General features: G+C 49.2%; 1 protein-coding gene across 2 annotated transcripts in view; it reads left to right on the forward strand.

The window, feature by feature from the left end:
* The window catches only part of LOC147464943 (beta-galactosidase 15-like), a 242071-nt gene that overhangs the window by 181195 nt on the left and 37658 nt on the right, over nucleotides 1-23218 (forward strand). For both annotated transcript variants that reach the window (XM_086517172.1, XM_086517176.1), the window contains exons 11-17: nucleotides 7249-7373; nucleotides 7485-7673; nucleotides 8294-8523; nucleotides 8949-9064; nucleotides 10572-10681; nucleotides 10765-10875; nucleotides 10953-11060. In XM_086517172.1, coding sequence (XP_086373298.1) covers nucleotides 7249-7373; nucleotides 7485-7673; nucleotides 8294-8523; nucleotides 8949-9064; nucleotides 10572-10681; nucleotides 10765-10875; nucleotides 10953-11060 — 989 coding nt within the window. The remainder of the gene's footprint in view (nucleotides 1-7248; nucleotides 7374-7484; nucleotides 7674-8293; nucleotides 8524-8948; nucleotides 9065-10571; nucleotides 10682-10764; nucleotides 10876-10952; nucleotides 11061-23218) is intronic.

The following is a 23218-nucleotide window of genomic DNA, read 5'->3' on the forward strand; positions in this document are numbered from 1 at the left end:
CCCTCCCCCTCCCTCTTTCTCTAGCATGGAGACAACATGAACACAGCTTAGCGAAAACGCGGAGCATAAAAAAGATAACTTCTATTTGGGTTAGAAATTTACGGCCACATTTTGTAGTAAAACACAGAAACTTTGCATTAGCAGTTGCCTCCGGGAGTGCCAACAAATCAGCTCTACCAAACACGCAAATAAAGCATTTTGGAGTAGCACCCCTGAAAGCAGCCACTGGCCCTTTGCCCCTTGTATGTGCACACAATGTGCATTTAATGCAGGCGTCTTAGTGGTTGAGCTTTTTGACTAGTTTGGCACCCTTCTTGGCGAGCATCTCGGCCATCTGTAGTATCGGATCCATAGTCACACGAAACGGCATTTCGGGGGGGGGGGGGGGGAACAGGAATGGAGTTTCCCCACCGTTTCGGGATGTCATTTTTTTAATGAATGAAAGGTAAGGGATAACGATCTTTCTTGGTCACTTCTTTTAATGGCTTATAATCAACACAAACCCTCCAACACCTATCTTTCTTTGGAGTGACCACTACAGGGCTCACCCATTCAGCATTATCAACTGGCACAATGAACCCTGCATTCAAAATTTTATCCACTTCTTCCTTTAAAGCATTCATTTTCTCCTTACCCATCCTTCTTTTTTTTTTGAGAAAAGGATCCTTCTATTAGTTACTGAAACTGCGCATAGGGCTACAACCACCTCTTCAAGAGAGAGCTACAACAACCATGGTGGGAGACTCTCCCAATGAAAAAACCAGCATATGTACAATGGGGCTAAATCAAGAAATGGGGGGGGGGGGGGGGGGCACACAGGTGGTCGGTAGTGCCATCGGAGTTCACCGTGGACCATGGTGTAGAATGGCCCAGAACGCCAGAGTCGAAGGAAAGGCTCTCTGTGCTCCCGCATGCGGTCGGAGCTGCCTTGTAGTCCCTCGAGCTGTCCTCTGAGAGTGTGGATCAGCTCTAGCAAAAAATTGCGAACAGTCTCTGCTGGTGGCATAGGGCAAGCCTCAAAGATGCGGAAGCAACGGGCCCGCCAGATGAACCAGAGTGTCAGGCCACTGATGAGCTCCCAACACTCCTCTCTCTCACTGCACCACTCCTGTGGAGTAAGCTCTGTAGCAGGCTGGAGTCTAGGTCGCCCCTCCTACATCACTACCATCCTGCTGGTGGAAGATAGCTCAAACTGAAGTGCCGGGCCGGTGAGGGTGGACCAAGCCGCTGCTCCCCAAGTGTACTGTCGAGCCTTGGAGAGAGTAGGCATCAGCCAAAGAACTCGTAGCCACACTTGTTGGGCCAAGGGACAGTCCCAAAGACAGTGACGCTGACTCTCCACAAGATGGTCACAAGCTACACATGCGGCCAATATGCACTAGCCAGCTCCCAACTGCTGTAGCTCTATGTGCGACCAGCCACTGAAACAAGGTGACTCGCCTCGGCTGTCTGGAGTCCCACAACCTATCCCAGAAGGCTGCCAAGAACTCAGCTGTGAGACCCTCCTCCTGCCAATGAGGTGCTGTAGCGGGGCGGGCCTCTCTCTATGTTGCTAGTATATGACGTCCCAGTCGAACATTGTACTTAAAGAACGGGATACCTGGGTGGTCTACAGAAGAGAAACGGTCCCTCCAGAGCCACTCACCAGGATCCCACTGTACTCATGCCAGTGGACAGCACTCCCAATCCCACAGCCTCCAGTGTCCAGTCTCAAGAGCTGCTGGGTCACGATCGATGACAAAAGTCCTCCCACAGATGCCCACTACTCGGATCCTTTGAAAACATCACTCTGCCACTTGCGGGGCCTCTACTGCAACTCGCTGTAGGCGTCCTCCACTGTGAAGCTCGAAGAAATGGGAAGGAACAGTCTCTGAGTAGGCCCTGATGGAGATGAGAACCTCCAGTCGTGTGAAGGCTCCCATCCACTTGGGTGCTACTGGCTCGAGAGGCGTGAGCCACTCAGCTGGGACTGCCTTTGAGATGTCTTGGCACATGCTCTGCACCCCTCTCATGCCCTGTAGCTGGAAACCCTGCACCTCTTCTGACAAGCCTGTGAACTCTAACCAGTCACCTAAAGAGCGCGCTGGACCCGTTGCCATGGGACCTCAGGAAACGTGAGGCCGACTACCAACCAAGTGGCCTCTCTGAGTGCTAACCATGGGGTTCCAGACAAGGGGCGGCCGTAGGCGCTCCTCCGTGCAAGTAGGCTGTCTCTGCTCGAGGCCTTGCCGCAAGAGCTCCCAAGATCGAAGCAAACTCACAGCGAAGTGGTCCTCCAGTCTCTTGCTGAAACCAACTCTGCGCATCTCTGTGATGATCCATCTGGTCGAAGGTTGCAAGGGGCCTCCTGCCTGAGGCACCCTAGCACGAAGCCGCTGTAGCAAGAACTCCTTCCAAGGCTTCTCACCTGGAAGAACTCCTGTGACGATGAACTTCCCAAGAAGGGCTCTGCTCTGTTGTGATGGGTCAATGATCCGAAGCCCTCCCTATGAACAAGGAAGAGTGATGACCTGCCAAGCCACTTTGGATCGGGCTATCTGATTGTCACGTCCTGACCAAAGGAAGTTCCTGCTCAGCCTCTCTACCTGGCTGATACAAGAACTCGAGAAGATCCAGCAAGAAGTGATGTACCACATAGTCGCCAACAACACCTGGTTGGCCACTTCTACTCTGCCAGCCAAAGAAAGTCGTGTTGAGCTCCAATGTAACAACTTCCTCCTGATAGACAGGAGGAGGGAGCAATCTACTGCTCGGGAGACAAGTTCAAACCAACCTGACAGCCCAAGTACCGACCTGCAATCCCTGGGGTAATCCACCTAAAACCCTCTCCTAGCATCCAATCGGGCACAGGAGCACTACCAACCGAGAAATCCACTATCTTTCTCCAGTTGATTTGTGCGCCCGATGCACAACAGAAGGTCTCCAGAGCCTGCTCACACCTGTGAAGGTTGGCCTCCTAGCCATCTAAGGCTGAGTCATTGGCAAACTCAGCATCCTTCTTAATTTCTGACTTATTGGTTTGGCCCCTTCAACTAGTTCAATCTTCATAGGCTCTCCAACAAAACCCCTTATTTCTTGATATGAAGTGATGAAAAGATTTGTATACATGTCCAACATTGTTAAATACTCCCTTCTTTCTCCTTGTGTCGAATCAGTACTCAACATATTTTGAATCAAACCCTTCTTCACTGGCAATTCCTGTTTAGGCTGCATCAATTCCTCAAGTTGCTCTAAACGGCTCAAAGCATTTATATCCCCTGACACTTGCAATACTTCACCCATTTCTCTCTTCTCCTCGTCCACCCAACAGCAAGAATGACACTTCAACCTCATCACTGGAACTAGAAGTAGTGCTACTTCCTGAATCTTCAGAACTATCTTCACTGGTGACTTCAGATTCATTATTTCCATTCACATATTCTAGTGCGAAAGGTTGCTTGGTAGTCATATCAAACACCCTCTGTTCACCCTTCTTGCCATACACACAGATTGTTCCCTTGTCCCAATCTTGCACAGCACCAATAGCTCTCAACCAAGGTCGTCCCAAAATGAGAAAAAGCTCCGAGGCCAGCTGACATAACATAAAAGTTTACTATAACCTTCACGTTAAAGACTTCAACTTCCAAATTCTTAATCATCCCCAAACACTTCACTTTGGCATGGTTTGCCAGTTGAATACTGAACCCAAAGCTTCCGCATGTAATGAGACCTAGTCTCTCGACACATTACTGTGTGATGACACAAACTTGAGCACCTCCATCAATGTAGGCCTCTCCTATGCCCACACCTTTGTGCCAAGTGTTAACCACATGACAAATGTCGGGTAACTCTCCCACAGCCAACACTCTGACTTGTCCATGCTTCGGCTCTTTCTCTGGATTCAGTAATGACTTCCACTACCTCTTAAGGTTGGGCACCATATTCATCAACTGTCCAAAAGTACAATCTACTTTCCTCCCAATCAGGTCTTCCTTTAAACTATAAGTTGTTTGGCCTTCTCCCAAAGGTATATCTGCTACTTGAAACCGTCTATGAGGTCTTCTCTTCCTCTTAACTTTCCCACCTTCACCGTCTTTCTCTTTCCCTTTTTTCTTACGTGGACCTACAGCAGCATAGCTTTTCCCGTCTCTTTTGCCTACGGGCATCATATCTGCTTCTTTTTTTTCAACCCGCACAATACCCACATGACCACCAGAGATTGAGGCCTGATTTTTTTGTTGAGTACCTTAATCTCCTTATATATCCAATACATAATCATTAGTCCTGTTAGAAATTTGTTGAGGAAGTCGGAACATATCACCTCCTATCCTTGTTGTCTTTGGACAATAATTGCTGATATAACCAAGTTCACCACAATTATAACAGGTAGGGATGAACCGTCTTTGTGGCTCGAAGATACCTTGCCCACGACCCACATTAGCATTAGGTTGAGCTTCATATGGCTGGGCCATTCCTCTACCACGACCACGACCACCTCCAAGAACACTGAGCCGCAATTCTTGCATCATAGTCATCATGTCTTGCATATTTCGTTGTAGCTGTTCAGTGTTCGCGACTCTTTGCGCTGGTTGGGCTTCAGCCTCTGCCTGATTTCCCTCATTTTGGCCACCATTACCTTGCACATGGACCGCTTTCCCATACTCAGTGACTGCTTCCTCGAAGGTAGTGGGCAAACCTTGACTTCAGAGTTTCCTTTAAGTTTGCCACAAAACGGTCCTTCTTTAACATGGTTGGAGGGATTTCATTTCCCAAAGCTCGGACCCATTTATCCCATAAACGGGTAAACTGCATAACAAAATCATCAACACTTTGATTAGCCTTGTGAGTGTAGCCAGAATTTCACTGTACTGTGCTAAAAAAGCTTGCTTCACACGATTGTGGTCCAAAACCACCCCTTGAGTTTGTGCCTGTACAACCTCTTCATAATTTTGTAACCAAACTTTTGCCTCATCTTGTAAACTATATTGCAGCAACCGCAATAATATAGCTTGATCTAGTATATTTCACAATAAGCAATCAACTTCCAATTTCTCAATAAAAGTCCGTGCATTCTCATTAGGCAATCCGTGAAACTGTGGAAACTCATATGCCATGCTCAATAGCCACAAAAACACTTACATGTGACGTTGAAAGTTCAAGGGATGTCGATGGATCGCTCCAATACCTAATCCACCTCACACTGGGTAACCCGGCCCCCAGTGCTTGGCTTCACAAAAACTCACGACCCTCCAAAGGCTGCAATCCAATTACACGACCGCCTCAAGTGTTGTTCACAATTTGCACATACATAGGCGGTTGTCCATAAGGATCCACATCCCTTTTGCATTCTCTGCCTGCAGAATAGACATATTTCACAAGCATTGGAGCACAAGAGCACTTGCTCCTAAGTGGGGGCACAAAAACGATGTTAGCGTGCAAACGACAAGGAAAACGAGTGCCTCTATAGCCTTGCACAAGTCACACTGTCCGAATGAAGAACTATTGCACTACCAAAACCACTTATGATGAGCACTTGTAAAGATTTATGAAGGACCCTTCTAGCATGGAGCACACTTGGAATTAGGAGAAACCAAGGACATCATGTCGTAGCTCGTCTCGTGGAGATGTCCATAGAGTATCCATAGGCTCACGTCTTTGCATCAGTCAAGCTCGAGGAACCATATCAAATGCTTTGCGAAAATCCACAAAGGTCCAGTAAATCCTCTTACCATGTGATTGCTTTCCTCAATAGCAGCTCTGAGTGTCAATATATGATCAAGAGTAGAAAACCCCTCCCGAAACCTGTCTTGCCTGATGCCCGATGCCTGCTCTCTCTACCCATCTACTCAGCTGTTGCTCAAGAATGGATGCATACAACCTAGCTAGCGTGTGCTCAATCATGATAATACGGTAATTCCCTAATATCATGAAGTCTCTTTCCTTGAAGATAGGCATGCTCCAAGTATCCAAAAAACCCTCACACATGGCTCGACTGAACATTATTGCAAGAAGCTCTGCAAGCATATCTCTAGCATGTATAAAGTGCTCCGCCATCAATCCATCATGATCATATGCTCTCTTGGTCCTCATCTTGTCAATGTCTTTCTTTACCATCTCAACGGTAAAGAAAGTGCATGTATGTGGGCATGGCTCCGGATGGTTGAGTAGAGACTGCCGCCTTGGAATTGTGTAAAGAGATGTTGCATATGCGCCCCAAATCTTGGTTGATGTGATAGCCAGTGGGGGGGAATGCTCATGAACAAATCTCCATGCCTTGCCTGAGTCTTGGCTCAGGAATAGTTGGTACGACTTCTCCTCTAACTGAGCAAGATAAGTCCACTTCTTCTGTTGCACTAGGGGCTCTAAGACTATCTTTGACTGTCTATGAGTAATGGCTCCTAGAAGCACCTCTCTTTGAAGTGTGGCTCTGGTCTCTCTACACTCCTCATCATACCAACTATTCTGAGGCATACTCCGAGAATCATGTCTTTGCCCAAGTTGGGTGTGTGGGTATGCCTCTATTGCTACGTCACGTAAAGTCTGTCAATATCTGGGTAAGCTCCTCTAATGGGCGTCCCGACACCTCTATGGCCAGGCGTCTGTAAATACTATGCATGTGGACAAACTCAGTCTCCAATCTAAAAGTGTATCAAATATGCATAGTTGCCTAGGCCAATGGAGCTGTAGTAAACTAGAATGACATTGCAAACGTGAGGAGGGCGTGATCTACTGCTACCGGCTTGGGGCCGATTGTAAAATTGTGAATAGATGGTATAAAACTGGCATAACATAGTCCACAATGCTAGCCCCACGTCTGTGAGGAAAACAAGTGAACCCATTTGCTGCTGAAAATCTTTGTAGGCTATTCAAGATTGCCAGTCCATGTGCAGCCCCCATGTTTGTCAAATATCTCGCATGCTACATCCTATGAGCACCTAGCCAATCCCAGATATTTTTCTAGTCAGCTTTAACAAGCAAGATATTCTCTAGAATACCATCTGCAATATCTTCCAGCAGAGTCTAATGAGTCAAGTCCATAGTCTGCATTGCACCTTTGACTTTCACGGTTGAGCCTCGATACTCCCTTGTACCAAACCCATCAATTAGAGTAGGTGTACTACCATTCAGTTAACATTGTGTTTTCCGTTTGCATATAGAGCTGAGCTGTTTGCACCTGTATTACTCTCAACGCATGGTTATTGATGGAATTAAATGGTGCATAGACGATGTAAGATCAACTTCAGAGTGCTTGTTTATGTTGGCTTCAAGGATTATTGAGGCAACCAAAGTGGGGACATCTTCGCGAGCTACATATTTCTTTGAAGCTTTGTGAGGAGGCGATGTTTGCACTCAATATTGACCCCTTGTATATTAAGCTGGGCCCAAAACAAGAGGTATCATTGTGGCTGCAACTTTTGATGAATGTGAAGAGATTCCAATCAAGGCTATACTAGCTTTTATGAAAAATCAATACCTCATTATCAACATGCATTTGTGGCTTGTAGGCACATGTTTATGGATCTTTGGAAAGAGACAACTCAGAAGGGACTTCAGGTGTGTGTGCAGCTTTTCTTGCAAACATTGATGCCAACAGGAACACAAAAGTCCAGTTCAATGGGCAAGCATATGAGCTCCCTGCTTGGTCTGTCAGCATTCTAGCAGATTGCAAAAATGTTATATTCAACTCAGCCAAGGTGGGAAGCTGAATTTTCTTCTATGTGCTTTTTTCTTATTCTTTCCAGACCACTTTTGTTTATCATACCTAAAATCATCATACGGCCAAATTAATTTGGGAGTGTTGCTTACAATATTCTAGAGTCTGCACCAAATAAATGTAGGCAGATGGTATATCTGCAGCATATGAATACATGCAAGCTTGTTGTCATCACCTGATACTAGATGAATGGACGATGCAAAGGCACCTAGTCCAGTAGTGCATACCTCCATAGATAATACACTCTGACAATCTGCTAATGGAAGTGTGGTATGGAGCACCAAGAGCTGTAGGTTATCTTGCATGTTAAATTTCTTAGAAAGGCATGTATTGGAATTTTTTCCCTGGTTGTCTGTCTAACCTCTTTTGCACAGAAAATTTCTGTATCTTAGACCACTTTAGTATCTTCTGAATTTCCACGAAAGACCGGGGTAAAACTACTGCAGGGGGGGCCTTGGCCGAAAATAGCTTGATTCCCAGGTAAAAGAGAGAAAAACGAAAAGCAGGATGCCCTTTATTCTTCTCTAATTTGTTTTAAGCTTAATCAATGTTATGCCTCAAGTAGAAGATTGTGTCAAATTTTATTTTCTCCGAAAACAGGTCAGTGCACAAACATCTGCAATACACATGATGAGGCTGCCACTGCTTCACAGGGTTCTCCATCATTCCATAACTGAAGCATATACAGATATTTCAAGTGCAAAGTTGTCCTGGGAGTTTTTTAAGGAGCCAGTTGGAGCCTGGAGCAATAGTTCCATGGTCTTCAGTAATCTCGTGGAACATTTAACACTTACCAAAGATTCCACTGACTACCTTTGGTATATTTGCAGGTTAGATGGAATTTACAAAAGTGTGCAATTAAAGTTAATAGATACCATTTTGTGTTTATTTTTCTGGCAAAGGTGTTTCAATCCTTGAAGTAAATTGCTTCCATTTTCTCGCCATAGTGTAATGTGGGTTTCAAATGGCAAACCAATTATCTGATGCCCACACATTTTTCCTTCGCGAGTGAAGATAAGAGAATGCCAGCTACGGTGGTTGTAGACAACGCTAAAACAATAATAATCCAGTTCTGGTGCCCTAAAGCCAGAGTGCACTAGACTCTCCGGATGAAACAAGCTATAAGCCTGTTCATCATCCAGCAGGGACAGCTTTCTGATTTTTTTGGAAGTTTCATAAAATAAAAGTTGTCCTGGAAATAGTCACATGAAGTAATAAAATTACTGAAAGCATACCATTCTTCAAAATACTCCAGGTTTGAGGTTTCAGAAGATGATTTTGAAGCTATGAAGGAAAGTGGAAGGCAACCTGTACTCTTCATTGAAGCAATGCGTGATGCTTTATCTGTATTTATCAACCAAGAGTTTTCAGGTATAAAGCTCTGTGATATGCTATTCCAGGTATTACATCCTCTTAAATGACGTACCCAGAGTTTCTGGTCGCTGGAATTTGATGCTCTCCTTCCTTTTATTTCTGCTTACATGGAAACTACTCTCTTTGAGAGACAGTTTTCACTAACATGTCTTTTGTGGAATGCATTTTCCACCAACGGATGGGTTTGTGAAATATTCGTAATCGATTAACATTCATAAGTGATATACACTCAAAGTAGGAAGTACATCAAAACATAAGGAGTAGCAGCTCCCCGATTACCAAGCAAGCTCTTCACAACTCATGCAGAGGAGCCGGCTCAAAAGTTGAATGATAGTCCTCCATATTTACTGTATTCCCAAATGCCATTTATGAACAGCCTCAAGAAAAGAAAGAACCGTACCATTCACTGCTACCACATCATCAACATGATGAATGCCAAGTGTAGAGAGGTATTACATGCTTTTTGTGACTAGCGAAAGCCAATGGCTATAGAAAGGATCTAGTTTCTAATCATTATCACTGTTTAAGAGTCATCAAACGGACTACTGTACATTGAAAAAAATCCTTAGATTGTTGATTGAAAACTATCAGTAGGCTATAAAGCATCCCACGCTCACTAGGGATATGTATTGAATAGGAAAGAAAATCTACACAGAATAGAGCACCCCTCCCCTTTATGCTGTACCAGAAGTCAAGCTGGTGGCTTGCAACATTTGAGCCTTGCTACCAATGTCTGTTGGGGTTTGAAAATGGCAGATTAGGACTACCGACCTCTCTCTACGTAGGAGAGAATGTGGCTGAAACTCGTCTTTCATGATATTGGCATCATTTCATCAGTTAAGTTTCTTCATAAAATGGAGAGAGATTGCATATTATTATCAACAGCCACAATTTGTGTCAGACAATGGAAAATAGCATGGGTTTGGACTCACGTCATCTTGGCTGCACATTATCCTCATTGTCTTTGGCCATGTGGTTATATTGGTGACATGGTTATATTGGTGAAGTGGGTTATTGGGCGCGTGCAGTTGCATTGGCTGATATTGTTGATGCTGTCTGCGATCTTATTGCTTCCAAAAGTGTGCTTGCAGTAAAGTTCTCAAGTTGACCCACTGTGGTTCGCTATGAGAGTAGGGCATATCTTAGTCTAGCTACGGAAGCTGTCCAATTATTTTCAGCAGATTAAGGACTGTTACAAGGTGTACCCTGTAAACCGCTACCATGAGGTGATAGTCCCAATCTCTTTCAAGAAAAAGTAGTTCCTGCTCACTGGTAACATCTTGTTTCTTTCCCTGACATGGCCATCAACCTTAATACCAATGGTCTCTCACTCTGCTTTTCTTGTTTTTAGTAGTTCATTTAAGTGGCACTTCTTGAAATGACAAATAGCCCACACACTTGTATTTTTTGTGCTGTTTTACTTTCCGTGAAAGTATTCGTAGCAAGCATTCTTGTTTATCAAATCTGATATAGGGAGCACAGTCATGCAAAACTTGTCCATCAGGTTTCACTGCTGCCAGCACTTCACAGTCTTGGGTTAAAGTAGAGAAACAATTACAGTTGGAGGCTGGGTGGAATGAAATAGCTCTACTTTCTTCGACTGTTGGGTTGCAGGTTGTATTTTGAGAGAACCAATTGTATTGTAGATATATTTTTGTGTGCAATGTTTATTAACTTGCTTGCTTTTTGAAATACAGAATTATGGAGCATTCTTGGAAAGAGATGGAGCTGGCTTACAGGGTCAAATTCTCATAACAGGCTTTCCATCCAAAAATCTGACTTTGACCAACATGGAATGGACTTATGAGGTAGGGTTTTGTCTGTATTTTTTAAAGAACAAGGCTTGGATATCGAGTAATGCCTTTTCATACGCTACCCCAAATAGGTTGGCCTCCAAGGGGAATTTCTCGAGCTTTACTCTCAAGAAGGGAAGATGGAAAAAGCATGGTCTTTTTTAGTACCAAATACTTCATCACCAATTACCTGGTACAAGGTATTATTCAAAACTTCTTTTAAAGCTAGCATATAATATATTAGAGCGCTTTCTCATGCACTCTTGTTTCCAAAGGATTTGAGCTCAGATTGACGTTGGGGTCTATACCACCTTCTAGGTTGATGGGTTTAGAGGAAAGCCTGGAGTAGAGACCCACATAGTACTATTTCCCCATTCATGAAGAGCCTCAGTGTGTTGTAACCAAGGTTGGCCAATTAGTAGAGGGAAACTACCGTGTACTTGAGGAAGCCGCATCACCACAATATCAAGCTTAAGATCTCTTCAAAACCTTGCTTGATGCTCACTCTCCTCAACTATGCATTATGGTCATATTCAGATATTAACTAGGGATCTTTGGTCCATTTACCTTGTGGCTGTTACTGTGTTTGTTCTGCTCATTTGAGGGAAAGGCACAAATTTGTTGAGGGCTTACTATCTGTGTGAAGTGGAAACTATGGGGTGTTCACCATCTAGGAGATTCTGCAAAAAGTTTCCTTTTCAAAAAGCATATCAAATAAACCTTAACTTGTAAGGTGTTACTTCTAATACTTATTTGCTGATGTTGCTCTGGCTTGAAGGTTCTATAAGTAGTACTTGTAAGATAATGATGCTTTAGCATTATGCATGATTGCAAAATCTGAAGGTCTTTTTTTTTTTTCCAAGAAAAAGATCCTTCTATTAGTTAATGAAAACTGCCCATAGGGCTACATCCACCTTTGCAAGAGAGGGCTACAACAAGCATGATGGGGAGACTCTCCCAATGAAAAAACAGCATATATACAATGGGGCTAAATCAAGAAATGGGAGGAGGGAAGAGCCACACAGGTGGACAGTAGTGCCATCTGAGCACCCCCTGGACCATGGTGTAGAAAGGCCCAGGGCGCCAGAGTCGAAGGAAAGCCTCGCGGCGCTCCCGCATGCGGTTGGAGCTGCCCTGTAGTCCCTCAAGCTGTCCTCTGAGAGTATGGATCAGCTCTAGCCAAAAGTCACGAACAGTCTCTGCTGGTGGCATAGGGCGAGCCTCAAAGATGCGGAAACAACGGGCCCGCCAGATGAACCAAAGAGCTAGGCCGCTGATGAGCTCCCAGCACTCCTCTCTCTCACTGCACCACTCCTGTGGAGTAAGGTTTGTAGCAGGCTGGAGTGCAGGTCGCCCCCCCTGTATCACTATCATCCTGCTAGTGGAAGATAGCTCAAACTGTAGTGCCGGGCCCGTGAGGGTGGACCAAGCCGCTGCCCCCCAAGTGTACTGTCGAGCCGCGGAGAGGGCAGGCATCAGCCGAAGAACTCGTAGCCACACCTACTGGGCCGAAGGACAGTCCCAAAGACAGTGTCGCTGACTCTTACCAACTGGTCACAGGCTGTACATGCGGCCGAGAGACCACTATGCACAAGCCAGCTCCCTACTGCTGTGGCTCTGTGTGCAACCAACCACTGGAACAAAGTGACGCGCCTCGGCTGTCTGGAGTCCCACAGCCTCTGCCAAAAAGCTGCCAAGAACTCAACTGTGAGACCCTCCTCCTGCCAATGACGTGCTGCAGCGGGGCGGGCCTCTCTCTGCGCTGCAAGTATATGACGTCCAAGCCGAACAGTGTACTGAAAGAAAGGGACTCCTGGGCGGTCTGCAGAAGAGAAGGGGTCCCTCCATAGCCACTCACCAGGATCCCTATGTAGTCGTGCCAGTGGACAACACTCCCAAGCCCATAGCCTCCAGTGTCCTGCCTCGAGAGCTGCTGGGTCAGGGTCTATGACGCAAGTCCTCCCACAGATGCCCACAACTCGGATCCTCTGGAAACAGCACTCTGCTACCTGCGGGGCCTCTACTGTAACTCGCTGTAATCGTCCTCCACCCTGAAGCTCAAAGAACAGGGTTGGGACAGTCTCTGAACAAGCCCTGACTGAGATGAGAACCTCCGATCGTGTGAAGGCTCCCATCCATCGGGGTGCTACAGGCTCGAGAGGCGTGAGCCACTCAGCTGGAACTGACTCTGAGATGTCCTGATACATGCTCTGAACCCCTCTTATGCCCTGTAGCTGGACACCCTACACCTCCTCTGACAAACCTGTGAACTCTAGCCAGTCACCTAGAGAGCGCGCTGGACGTGCTGCCATGGGACCCCATGAAACATGAGGCCTACTCCCAACCAAGTGGCCTCTCTGAGTGCTAACCATGGGGTTCCAAACGAGGGGCTGTCGTAGGCGCTCCTCCGTGCATGTCGGTTGTCTCTGCTCTAGGCCATGCCGTAAGAGCTCCCAAGAGCAAAGCAAACTCACAACGAATCGGTCCTCCAGTCTCCTGCTCAAACCAACTCGGCGCAACTGTGTAAAGATCCATCTGGTCGAAGGTTGCCAAGGGCCTCCTGACTGAGGCACCCTGGCACGAAGCCTCTGCAGCAAGAACTCTTTCCAGGGCTCCTCGCCTGGAAGAAGTCCTCTGACGACGAACTTCCCAAGAAGGGCTCTGCTCTGTTGTGCTGGATCAATGATCCCAAGCCCTCCCTGAGAACAAGTGTGATGACCGACCAAGCCACCTTGGCTCGGGCAACCTGAGTGTCGCGACCTGACCAAAGGAAGTTCCTGATCAGCCTCTCTACCTGGCTGATACAAGAACTCGAGAAGATCCAGCAAGAAGTGATGTACCACATAGTTGCCAACAACACCTGGTTGGCAACTACTACTCTACCAGCCAGCGAAAGTCGTGCTGAGCTCCAGTGGAACAGCTTTCTCCTGATGGACAGGAGAAGAGGAGGAATCTGCTGCTCGGGGGACAAATCCAAACCAACCTGACAACCCAAGTATCGATTTGCAGTCCCTGGGGGAATCCACCTGAAACCCTCTCCTGGCATCCACTCTGGCACAGGAGCACTGCCAACCGAGAAAGCCACTGTCTTTCTCCAGTTGATCAATGCGCCCGATGCACAGCAGAAGGTCTCAAGAGCCTGCCCACACCTGTGTAAATTGGCCTCCTGGCCCTCTAAGTACAAGGCTGAGTCGTCGGCAAACTCAGCGTCCAGAAGCTCATCTCCCCGTATCGGGAGTGCTAAGCCCCTCAAACCAACCTGCTGTGACACCAAAAATCTGCTCATCGCCTCCACATAGAACAGAAAGAGAAAGGGGGCAAGAGGACAACCCTGTCTGACCGATCGTGTGAGCATGAAGCGCTCACCTCTACCTCTTGCCAAAAGCACCTGACTGTGAGCCTGTCTGTACAAAGCCGACACCCCTCTGATCCAAGCATCTGAAAAGCCCATCCTGCGAAGCATGCCCTCTAGAAAGTCCCAGTCAACTCTGTCGTATGCCTTCTCAAAATCAAGAAGAAGAATCACAAGGTCCTCCCCACGGAGACATGCCAGGGCAGAAGCCTCCCAGAAAGTGAAGATGTTGTCAAGGATACTGCGTTCCTTGACAAAACTTGTTTGAGTCCCATGTATAAGGCTCTCCAAAAGTGGTTGAATCCTCAAACTCAGAGCCTTGGCAAGAATTTTGTAGGCTGAGTTGAGGATGGTGATGGGGCGCCACTGTCGAATCTCATCCAAGGAGCCACCCTCCTTTGGAATGAGGTAAATCAGGCTCTCACTCATGCTATCCGGCATCACTCCTGTGTGCAGAATGTACTGAAAGGCACTACAAAGATCTGGGCCAAGCAAGTCCCAGTACTCCAAGAAGAAGCTGGGAGTCAGCCCATCCTCACCTGGACAACTACCACGAGGAAGGGCCCTAAGAGCCGTGTGCAGCTCCTCAAGCTGAAGAGGTATCTCCAGCCTCTGGCGCATCTCCTCAGTCACAAGACAAGGCATCTGCGCCCAAACCTGCTCCCTGCATGCATCCTGTCTCTCTGACTGGGGCTCAGCCGTCAGTAGCTCACGGTAAAAGTCAGTAGCAACTGCACGCATATCCTCAAGCTCACAAGCAACTGACCCATCGGGTCTCCTCAGCTGAGTGACCTTGGCATGCGAGTGCCGAGGTCCTACTGTCTCAAAAAAGGCACCTGTCACTCTGTCACCTACCTGAGTCCATTGAGATGCCTGTCGGTGAAAGGCAAACTCATGGCGCCTCTCCTCTGTGCAAGCAAGCTCCTGTCGAGCCTGTTGTAACTGCTCCTCCAACCATGGACTGTCTGGATGCTGCTCCTGCATCCTCTGTAGTGAAGCAATGCCTCGTCTGAGACGCTGCTCCTCCTCTCTCGCTGCGGCCCGTCGAGCCAAAGACTCCTGGAGAAAAAAGTGGCTAAGCTGAGTTAGGCCTAAGGCCACTCTGTCTGCCGGTAGAGCCTGGCTGTCCATGCCCTCTGTCCAAAGAGCCTCTACCCTCTCTCTGAGTGCTGTGTCCAACAAGACCCGCTCTGGGATGCGAAGCATCGTGCTCCCACTCCTCAGCCTGTCTGCCACTGTGAGGATCACTGGTGCATGGTCCGAGAAGGATGTCCCTGCCAGGATGCCCACTGATCCCCCCAAGTCACTGAAGTGGTCACTAGTGTAGAAGCGATCTATCCGCGATAGATTCACTCCTCCCACTCTGCGGTCTGATCTAGAGAAGGCAAGACTCTCTGGAGGCCTCACAAAGCCAGAATGCTGCCATGTATCCGAGACCCTCAAGGTCATACACAACCTCTCCCAAGCAACTAACTCGACTCCATGCACAATAGCATGGCTGCCTCCGATCCTGTCAGAAGGGTCCTCCAACATGTTGAAGTCCCCTCCTACACACCAATGGTCAACCTGTGGCAAAGACTCAACAATCTGTGACCAAAACTCTGCACGAGCACTCGCCACATTGGGCGCATAGATGTTCAGGAAGCCCACAAGGCCACCCTGAACCTGCAAAGTAATCCACTGAGCCCTGCCTGGCACAATAATCCCTCTGCCCAGAATGGCGTGCTGCAATAAGTCCGCAATAGTCATACATACCCCACCCTGGATGCCTCCAGGTCCAAAAGCAGCTGACCAAAAGGTATCATAACGTCCACGCAAAATCTGACCACAGTGCCGGATGCGGCTCTCAGACAAATGGTGCTCCTGAAGCATAAGGAGATCAATCTCTCCTCCCACAAGGCAACGCTGAAGCTCCTGCCGCAATCGGCCCCGCTGTCGCTGAAACTGGGGCCCACCTAATCCCTGCACGTTCCATGAGACGATCCTCATGGGGAGCGAGAGAGAATAGATGCTGCAGCAACAGCAAGACGGGCTATCTTCGAGGCAAGCTTGGATGGGGAGTAATCCGCATCCGAGCGTCCTCTAGATAGGCGAGCCTGTAGTGAGTGCCTGGCCCAAGCCCAAGCAGAGCGAGCCGAGCGTAAAGCAACCTCCTCTGTCCAGGAGTCCTCATGTATGTATACATAGCAAGGCAAACACTGTGTATCAGCAAAAAAGTACACCACAATGTGCCTACATCCTGCTGAGTCTGGGGGTGTCACCGCAAACTTGGCCAATGGCCACAAAGTCTTCAGCAAATCTGTAACTCCAAGTTCTCCCATGTGGTGAGAGAACTCGAGAACCTGTGTATGCAACCATCCCACCACTGAGTCGAGGGACCACTCTGTCTCGGTCCTACCGCAGAGAGGAAAGGAGAAACCAACTGCTGAGTCCAAGGCCTCTGTCCCCCTAGCGGCGAGGAACAGAGCGTGGATCCTGAAGCAGGCTGCCTCGTGGTCTGCTGCGGAATCGCCAAGAAAGCGAGTGAATCCGTAATCGAAGAAGTCCGAGCGGCGTCGGAGGTCAATGCTCGTCAGACCACAAGGGATAGCTGCAAGGGAAGATGTCTGAATCTGCAAAGGGGGCCGCAAGAAGGGCTGACCCTCTCTCGCTAGGCGACTCGTGGCAAAAGCGCTGCCAAGAGATCTCCTAGCCGCCGGCGAGGGACCAGTCTCCTGAGTCGACTGTGGTACTGAAGCAGGAGGAGGGGGAGAAGGAGCTGGGGGAGGCGGAGGAGAAGAGAAGCGGGGCGGGACGACAGAGACAGGGGGGCGAGGTGGGGAGTGGGCGGGAGCAAAGGGCAGGGGAGGGGATGAGGAGGAAGAGGGGAAATCTGAAGGTGGAGGGGCTGGCGAGGGTGAAACGGAAGAGAAGGCTGGCGTAGGAGCCCTAGGCTCGGAGGGTGGCTCAGAATCTGTGCGCTGTGTCGCTGGCTGAGGGTGCGGCCCAGCCTTGGCAGGCTGGGGCTGAGGCTGAGGTGCAGGTCGTGGTCTCCTCCGTGGACAGGCCTTCGCTAGGTGGCCCATCTGTCTGCAAATGAAGCACTGGTTCGGGAGCCCTGAGTACTCCACACTCTGCCTAAACCAACCCCCACTCACCCGAGGCAAAAGGATGACCTTCGGGAGCGTGTGGGTATCTCTGACCAAAACTCGAACTGAAGGGATGCCGGCCGCCTTGGCAGCTACTGATGCTGCCGTACGAGGTGTCTCCAGAACAGTCCCGATGGCGGAGCCAATCCTGGAGAGCAGTGGAAGGTACTCCCTCCGTAAACCCGGAAAGCAGACTAAGATGGGGACGTCTGCCTCCTCTACGAGCACATCCGAAGTCGGGTCAAAACCGTGTCGCCACTGTCGAAAGTGGGCGCGTGATGCTCGGATAGCCAGTGGATTCATAGCTATGACCTTGGAGGCCATCTCGGAAGTCTCGAACTCGATCTGGTAGTACCCCCGTCCGAGGATCTGGACATCCAAAATCTTGCCCACCTCTGCGAGAAGGCGGGCCTGGAGAAGGTCACGCAGCTCTCCTCTGTTGGGTCGGGTGCCGAGAATCTTGCAGATGACCGAGGTCGCTTGCAGACGCTCTACCTCATCGGCTAGGCTCGCTTGCTCTGTCGGTGAAAGAGCAAGTCGAATGGTGGGCTCAGCGGTGTCGGGCGAGGGGGCTTCGGAGGAGTCCCTCTGAGGTGGAGCATGAGCCTCCATTAGTGTCTGCTGCTCTGAAGGAGAAGGGTGGACGAGAAGGCCAACGCTTGAGAGCTCGGCAAGGAGAAACCAACTGAGAATCCACTGCCAGGCAATTCAAACGAGGCCTTCGGAGGGGGGGGGGGGGGGGGGGGGGCGGGGGGCGTGGGGATAAGGGGCTGGAGCGGCGAGGCAGCGGGCAACGAACAAAAGGGGGGGCAGCGGGCGGGGCTGCACTCTGGCTGGGCTGCGGGCAGGCTGGGTGTAAGCTCAGCAGCGCGTGTGGACAGAGAGTGCGCAGGCAGGGGCAGCGCGAGGGCGAGGGCGAAGGGGGGGCTATGGCGCGGGGGAGCAGGAGCAGGCGGGGGGGGAGGGGAACGCGCAGGAGCAGCAGCGAGCCTCTAAAATCTGAAGGTCTTACCTGGATGGTTTCTTCCTTCCACTCTATTAAGTTGGGTTTGAGCCCTGGGCTCTGATAGGTTACTAATCTTTGAATCTTGTGGCTTTTGTGAACTCAAATATGCTTTACCGGCTTTCTTTTTTGACTCATGCTAAGATTGTGTGGTTGTGGGCTGGTTGTACGAGAGTTTGCAACCAACGAAGTATTTTGTCTACTGATGTTTTACAGAGATTTTGTATTGCTTTTGAAAATATCCTGGCACTCTAAATATTTTATTTTTTTTCCGAGGAAAAGATCCTTCTATTAGTTAATGAAACTGCCCATAGGGCTACAACCACCTCTTCGAGAGAGGGCTACAACAACCATGATGGGGAGACTCTCCCAATGAAAAACAGCATATGCACAATGAGGCTAAATCAAGAAATGGGAGGAGGGAAAAGCCACACAGGTGAACGGTAGTGCCATGGTGAAGAAAGGCCCAGGACGCCAAAGTCGAAGGAAGGCCTCTCTGCGCTCCCTCATGCGGTCGGAGCTACCCTGAAGTCTCTCGAGTTGTCCTCTGAGAGTGTGGATCAGCTCTAACCAAAGATCGCGAACAGTCTCTGTTGGTGGTACAAGGCGAGCCTCAAAGATGTGGAAGCAACAGGACCGCCGGATGAACCAGAGTGTTAGCCCACTGATGAGCTCCGAGCACTCCTCTCTCTCACTGCATTGAAGTGCCGGGACCATGAGTGTGGACCAAGCGCTGCCCCCCAAGTGTACTGCCGAGCCGTGGAAAGAGCAAGCATCAGCTGAAGAACACGAAGCCACACCTGCTGTGCCAAGGGACAGTCCCAAAGACAGTGACACTGACTCTTCACAAGATGGTCACAAGCTACGCATGCGGCCGAGAGACCACTGTGCACAAGACAGCTCCCAACTGCTGTAGCTCTGTGTGCGACGAGGCACTGAAACAAAGTGACTTGCCTCGGCTGTGTGGAGTCCCACAACCTCTCCCAAAAAGCTGCCAAGAACTCAGCTGTGAGACCCTCCTCCTGCCAATGAGGTGTTGCAGCAGGGTGAGCCTCCCTCTGTGCTGCCAGTATGTGACGTCCCAGTCGAACAGTGTACTAAAAGAAAGGGACACTTGGGTCGTCTGCAGAAGAGAAAGGGTCCCTCCAAAGTCATTCTCCAGGATCTCACTGTACTCGTGCCAATGGATAGCACTCCCAAGCCCACAGTCTCCAATGTCCAATCTTAAAAGCAGCTGGGTCAGGATCAATGACACAAGTCCTCCCACAGATGCCCACCACTCGGATCCTCTAAAAACAGCACTCTGCCACCTGCGGGTCCTCTACTGCAACTCGCTGTAAGCGTCCCTCACCTTGTAACTCGAAAAACAGGGAGGGAACAGTCTCTGAGCAAGCCCGAACTGAGATGAGAACCTCCAGTCGCGTGAAGGCTCCCATCCATCTGGGCACTGCTGACTCGAGAGGTGTGAGCCACTCAGCTCGTACTGCCTCTGAGATGTCCTGGCACATGCTCTGCACCCCTCTCATGCCATGTAGCTGAAAGCCCTGCAGCTCCTCGGACAAGCCTGAAAACTGTAACCAGTCACCTAAAGAGCGTGCTGGACCCCAGGAAACATGAGGCTAACTACCAACCAAGTGGCCTCTCTGAGTGCTAACCATGGGGTTCCAAACAAGGGACTGTCGTAGGCGCTCTGCTCCCAAGATCGAAGCAAACCCATAGCAAAGCGGTCCTCCAGTCTCCTGTTCAAACCAACTCTACGCATCTGTGTGAAGATCCATCTTGTCGAAGGCTGCCAGGCATAGTTACAAGGGACGGGGGGGACGGGCCCTAGGGCCGGGAGACGGCCGTAACCGGGCCGGGAACGGAAGGGAACGCCGAGGGACGGACGGAAATCGGGCCGGACGGGCGGGTCGCAGGGGGGACGGACAGAACAATAGGGGTCGGACGGGGTCGGCCGGGAACAACTGTAGTCCATTAAAAAATTTGACCGTTTTTAACGGATCTGTGCAGCCCCAACTGCCACATTTTGGGAGCCTTGGCCCTCGGGAGGCTATATAAGGCTCCCTTGGGCCTCTTAATACTCATAGTCTCAATGCTCATTCCATTTCCCTCAAGCTCAAGGCTCAAGCTACTCAATCATCAATGCTTTCCTCTCTACTCAATGCTCATTGCTCAAGCTTGAAGCATGACCATTGACTACTCTACACTCTAGTCTCCACTCTCAAGTCTCTCCTTCTTCTACCCACTTTGAAGTTTGAACTTTGAAGCTCTCCTCTCCCTCTTCTACCCACTTTGAAGCTCTCCTCTCCCTCTTCTACCCACTTTGAAGCTCTCCTCTACTCTCTCTCCACACAAGCTCTCCTCTAACTCCTCTAACTTCTAAGCTCTACTCTCTCGAGTCTCTCCACCATCATGTTATCTCAAGCCAACTCCACTTCTCAAGCCGCTTCTTCTTGAAGGAGGCCCGCCGTGCAAACGTGGTCGTGGTGGGATGAAGTCGACTTTAGCTCACGTGGCAAAGGTGGCGGTGCAAGACCATGGACGTGCAAGCTATGTCCATACAAGAGAACGGGTGGTTCAAACAAAGTGCGAGCTCATCTTCTTCATGAACCGGGTCACAAGGTGAAGTTTTACTCTCATGTAGCTCCCGAGAAGAGGTTGGATCTTCTTGAGAAGCTCACGGTGTATGAGGTTGCGGAAGCGGCCAAGAGGGCCGTTTTGTTACCGTTGATCCCTCTGCCACGGCGACACCGCGAGAGCAAAGGGAAGCCAACCTTGACGACATCTCTGGAACCTTCAAGATCCATGCATCTACACCGTCCTCTTCCATTCCGCATCGCCAAACCACTCTCAACGAAAATTGGAATCCTAAATTGAAGGAAGAGGTGGATAGGTCGGTTGCCCGATTCTTCTTCCACGACCACATTGCCTTCCATGCTTCACAGTGAGTTTCCCTTGGGATATGCACATTGCAATCTTCCATTTTGTATTCATAATGGGTAATAACTTCTCCACTCTCAACTCTCCATACTAACACAACATGCTCTATTTTGTGTGGATAGGTCTCCATACTTTCGAACCATGGTTACGAAAATAGGGGAATATGGCTCCTCTTATGTTCCACCTTCATCGGAGAGGCTTCGCACCACCCTCCTTGTGACAAAGAGAAGCTTGCCGTGGAGCAAGCGGCCCAAGCAACAAAGGATTTGTGGGAGACCAATGGCATCTCTCTTCTTGTAGATGGATGGAGCGACACCCGCAAGTGGTCCATCCACGGGGTGGTGGCCTACTCTCAGGGGGAGATGTACTTTGTGGAGTCACATGATGCATCCGATAGTGGCAAGGCCGTCGAGATGCTTGCTGCGGAGTGGACAAGCACCATAGAGATCACCGGCCCGGAGAATGTCCTTTGTATGGTTGCAGATGGAGAGGCATCAAATAGGGCAGCCAGAGCTATCATTGAGGGCATGTATCCCAGCATCCATGTCACATTTTGCATGGTGCATTGCCTCAATAACCTCCTCAAGGACATAGGGAACTTGTCATGGATTTCACCCACCATTGGTGACGCCTCTCCAATTGTCTCCTTTGTGCTCAACCATCAAAAAGTGCGCCATGAATTCTCAAAGAGGAGCCACTTGCCCTTGCTCAAATATTTGGAGACAAGATTTGCATTAAATTGGCTTATGCTAGGCCGCTTGTCTACATGTGGCGGAGCCTTAAGGGGCCTCTTTCTCAGTGATGAGTTCCAGGCCATGCCGGAGTCTACATTAGCAGTAGGATTGAAATGCTGAGAATGGGCCGACGACGCCGCTTGGTGGGAGGAGGTGAAGACTCTTGACGCCATGGTCAAGCCTATTCTACACCTACTTCGAGTGGTGGATGGCTTGCAGCCATGCATTGGCAAAGTCTACGAAGCCATGGATCGGATGATAGAGGCACTTGAGAAGCTTGTGCCTGAACCTGTTCAGTATGCGGAGATTCATGGCTTGTGTGAGTCGAGGTGGAATGGATACTACTCTCCACTTCATGCGGCAGCTTATGTGCTTGACCCTGAGTTTCAAGGAAGGCGTCAAGAGACCGACAAGGAGGTGAGCAAAGGATGGCGGCTTGCATTGGAACGCCTTGAGCCTAGCAGTGACATTAGGCGCAAGATTAGAGACGAGCTACTCAACTACAGGCAAAAGAAGGACTCCTATGGATGTGTAGATGCACAGCTTGATCGCAACAAGATTGGCTCGGTTTTGTGGTGCGAGGAGTATGGAGGAGATGGCCCACATTTGCAGCGCTTGGCTATTCGTGTCCTTAGCCAAGCATGTACCACTAGTTGCTTGGAGCAACTATGGAGTGTGTACAGCCACATTGCCTCTAAGAAGAGGAATCGCCTTGGGGTTCAGAGGGCCAATGATTTGGTGTTTGTGAGCGCTAACTTGCGCATGCTTGCCAAGAGCGTCACACACAAGGCAGATCCTTTCACTGAGTGGGAGATGGCACAAGAGAATCCATCTATGGCCGATACTCTTTTGGAGGAGCTAGAGGAGGATTTCGAGCCTCAATGCAAGCCTCCCGAGCCCTCATACGTCGCTGACGACCTCGACTACGACGACGATGTGGAGATTCAGCAGGTGAGCACTTCTTGAGTTTGATGATCATTGATCACTCGACTCTCGAGTCTAGACTCTTGAGTCTACGACTCTACCTACTACATAGCCCTTTGTACTTTTTGTTATCCTTGAGGCCTCAGGCTTGTCCTAAGTCCTTTAGGCTTTTTGACTCTTGAGCCCTTGTGGCATGCACTTCTCATTTTGTATCCATCGATCATCGATGTTTTATTAGCACATTTCAGCCTATATGACTCGTGTTCTTTGGTCTATT

The sequence above is a fragment of the Adiantum capillus-veneris genome, chromosome 1, assembly GCF_014529385.1.
Source record: "Adiantum capillus-veneris isolate H3 chromosome 1, ASM1452938v2, whole genome shotgun sequence".
Taxonomy (NCBI): domain Eukaryota; kingdom Viridiplantae; phylum Streptophyta; class Polypodiopsida; order Polypodiales; family Pteridaceae; genus Adiantum; species Adiantum capillus-veneris.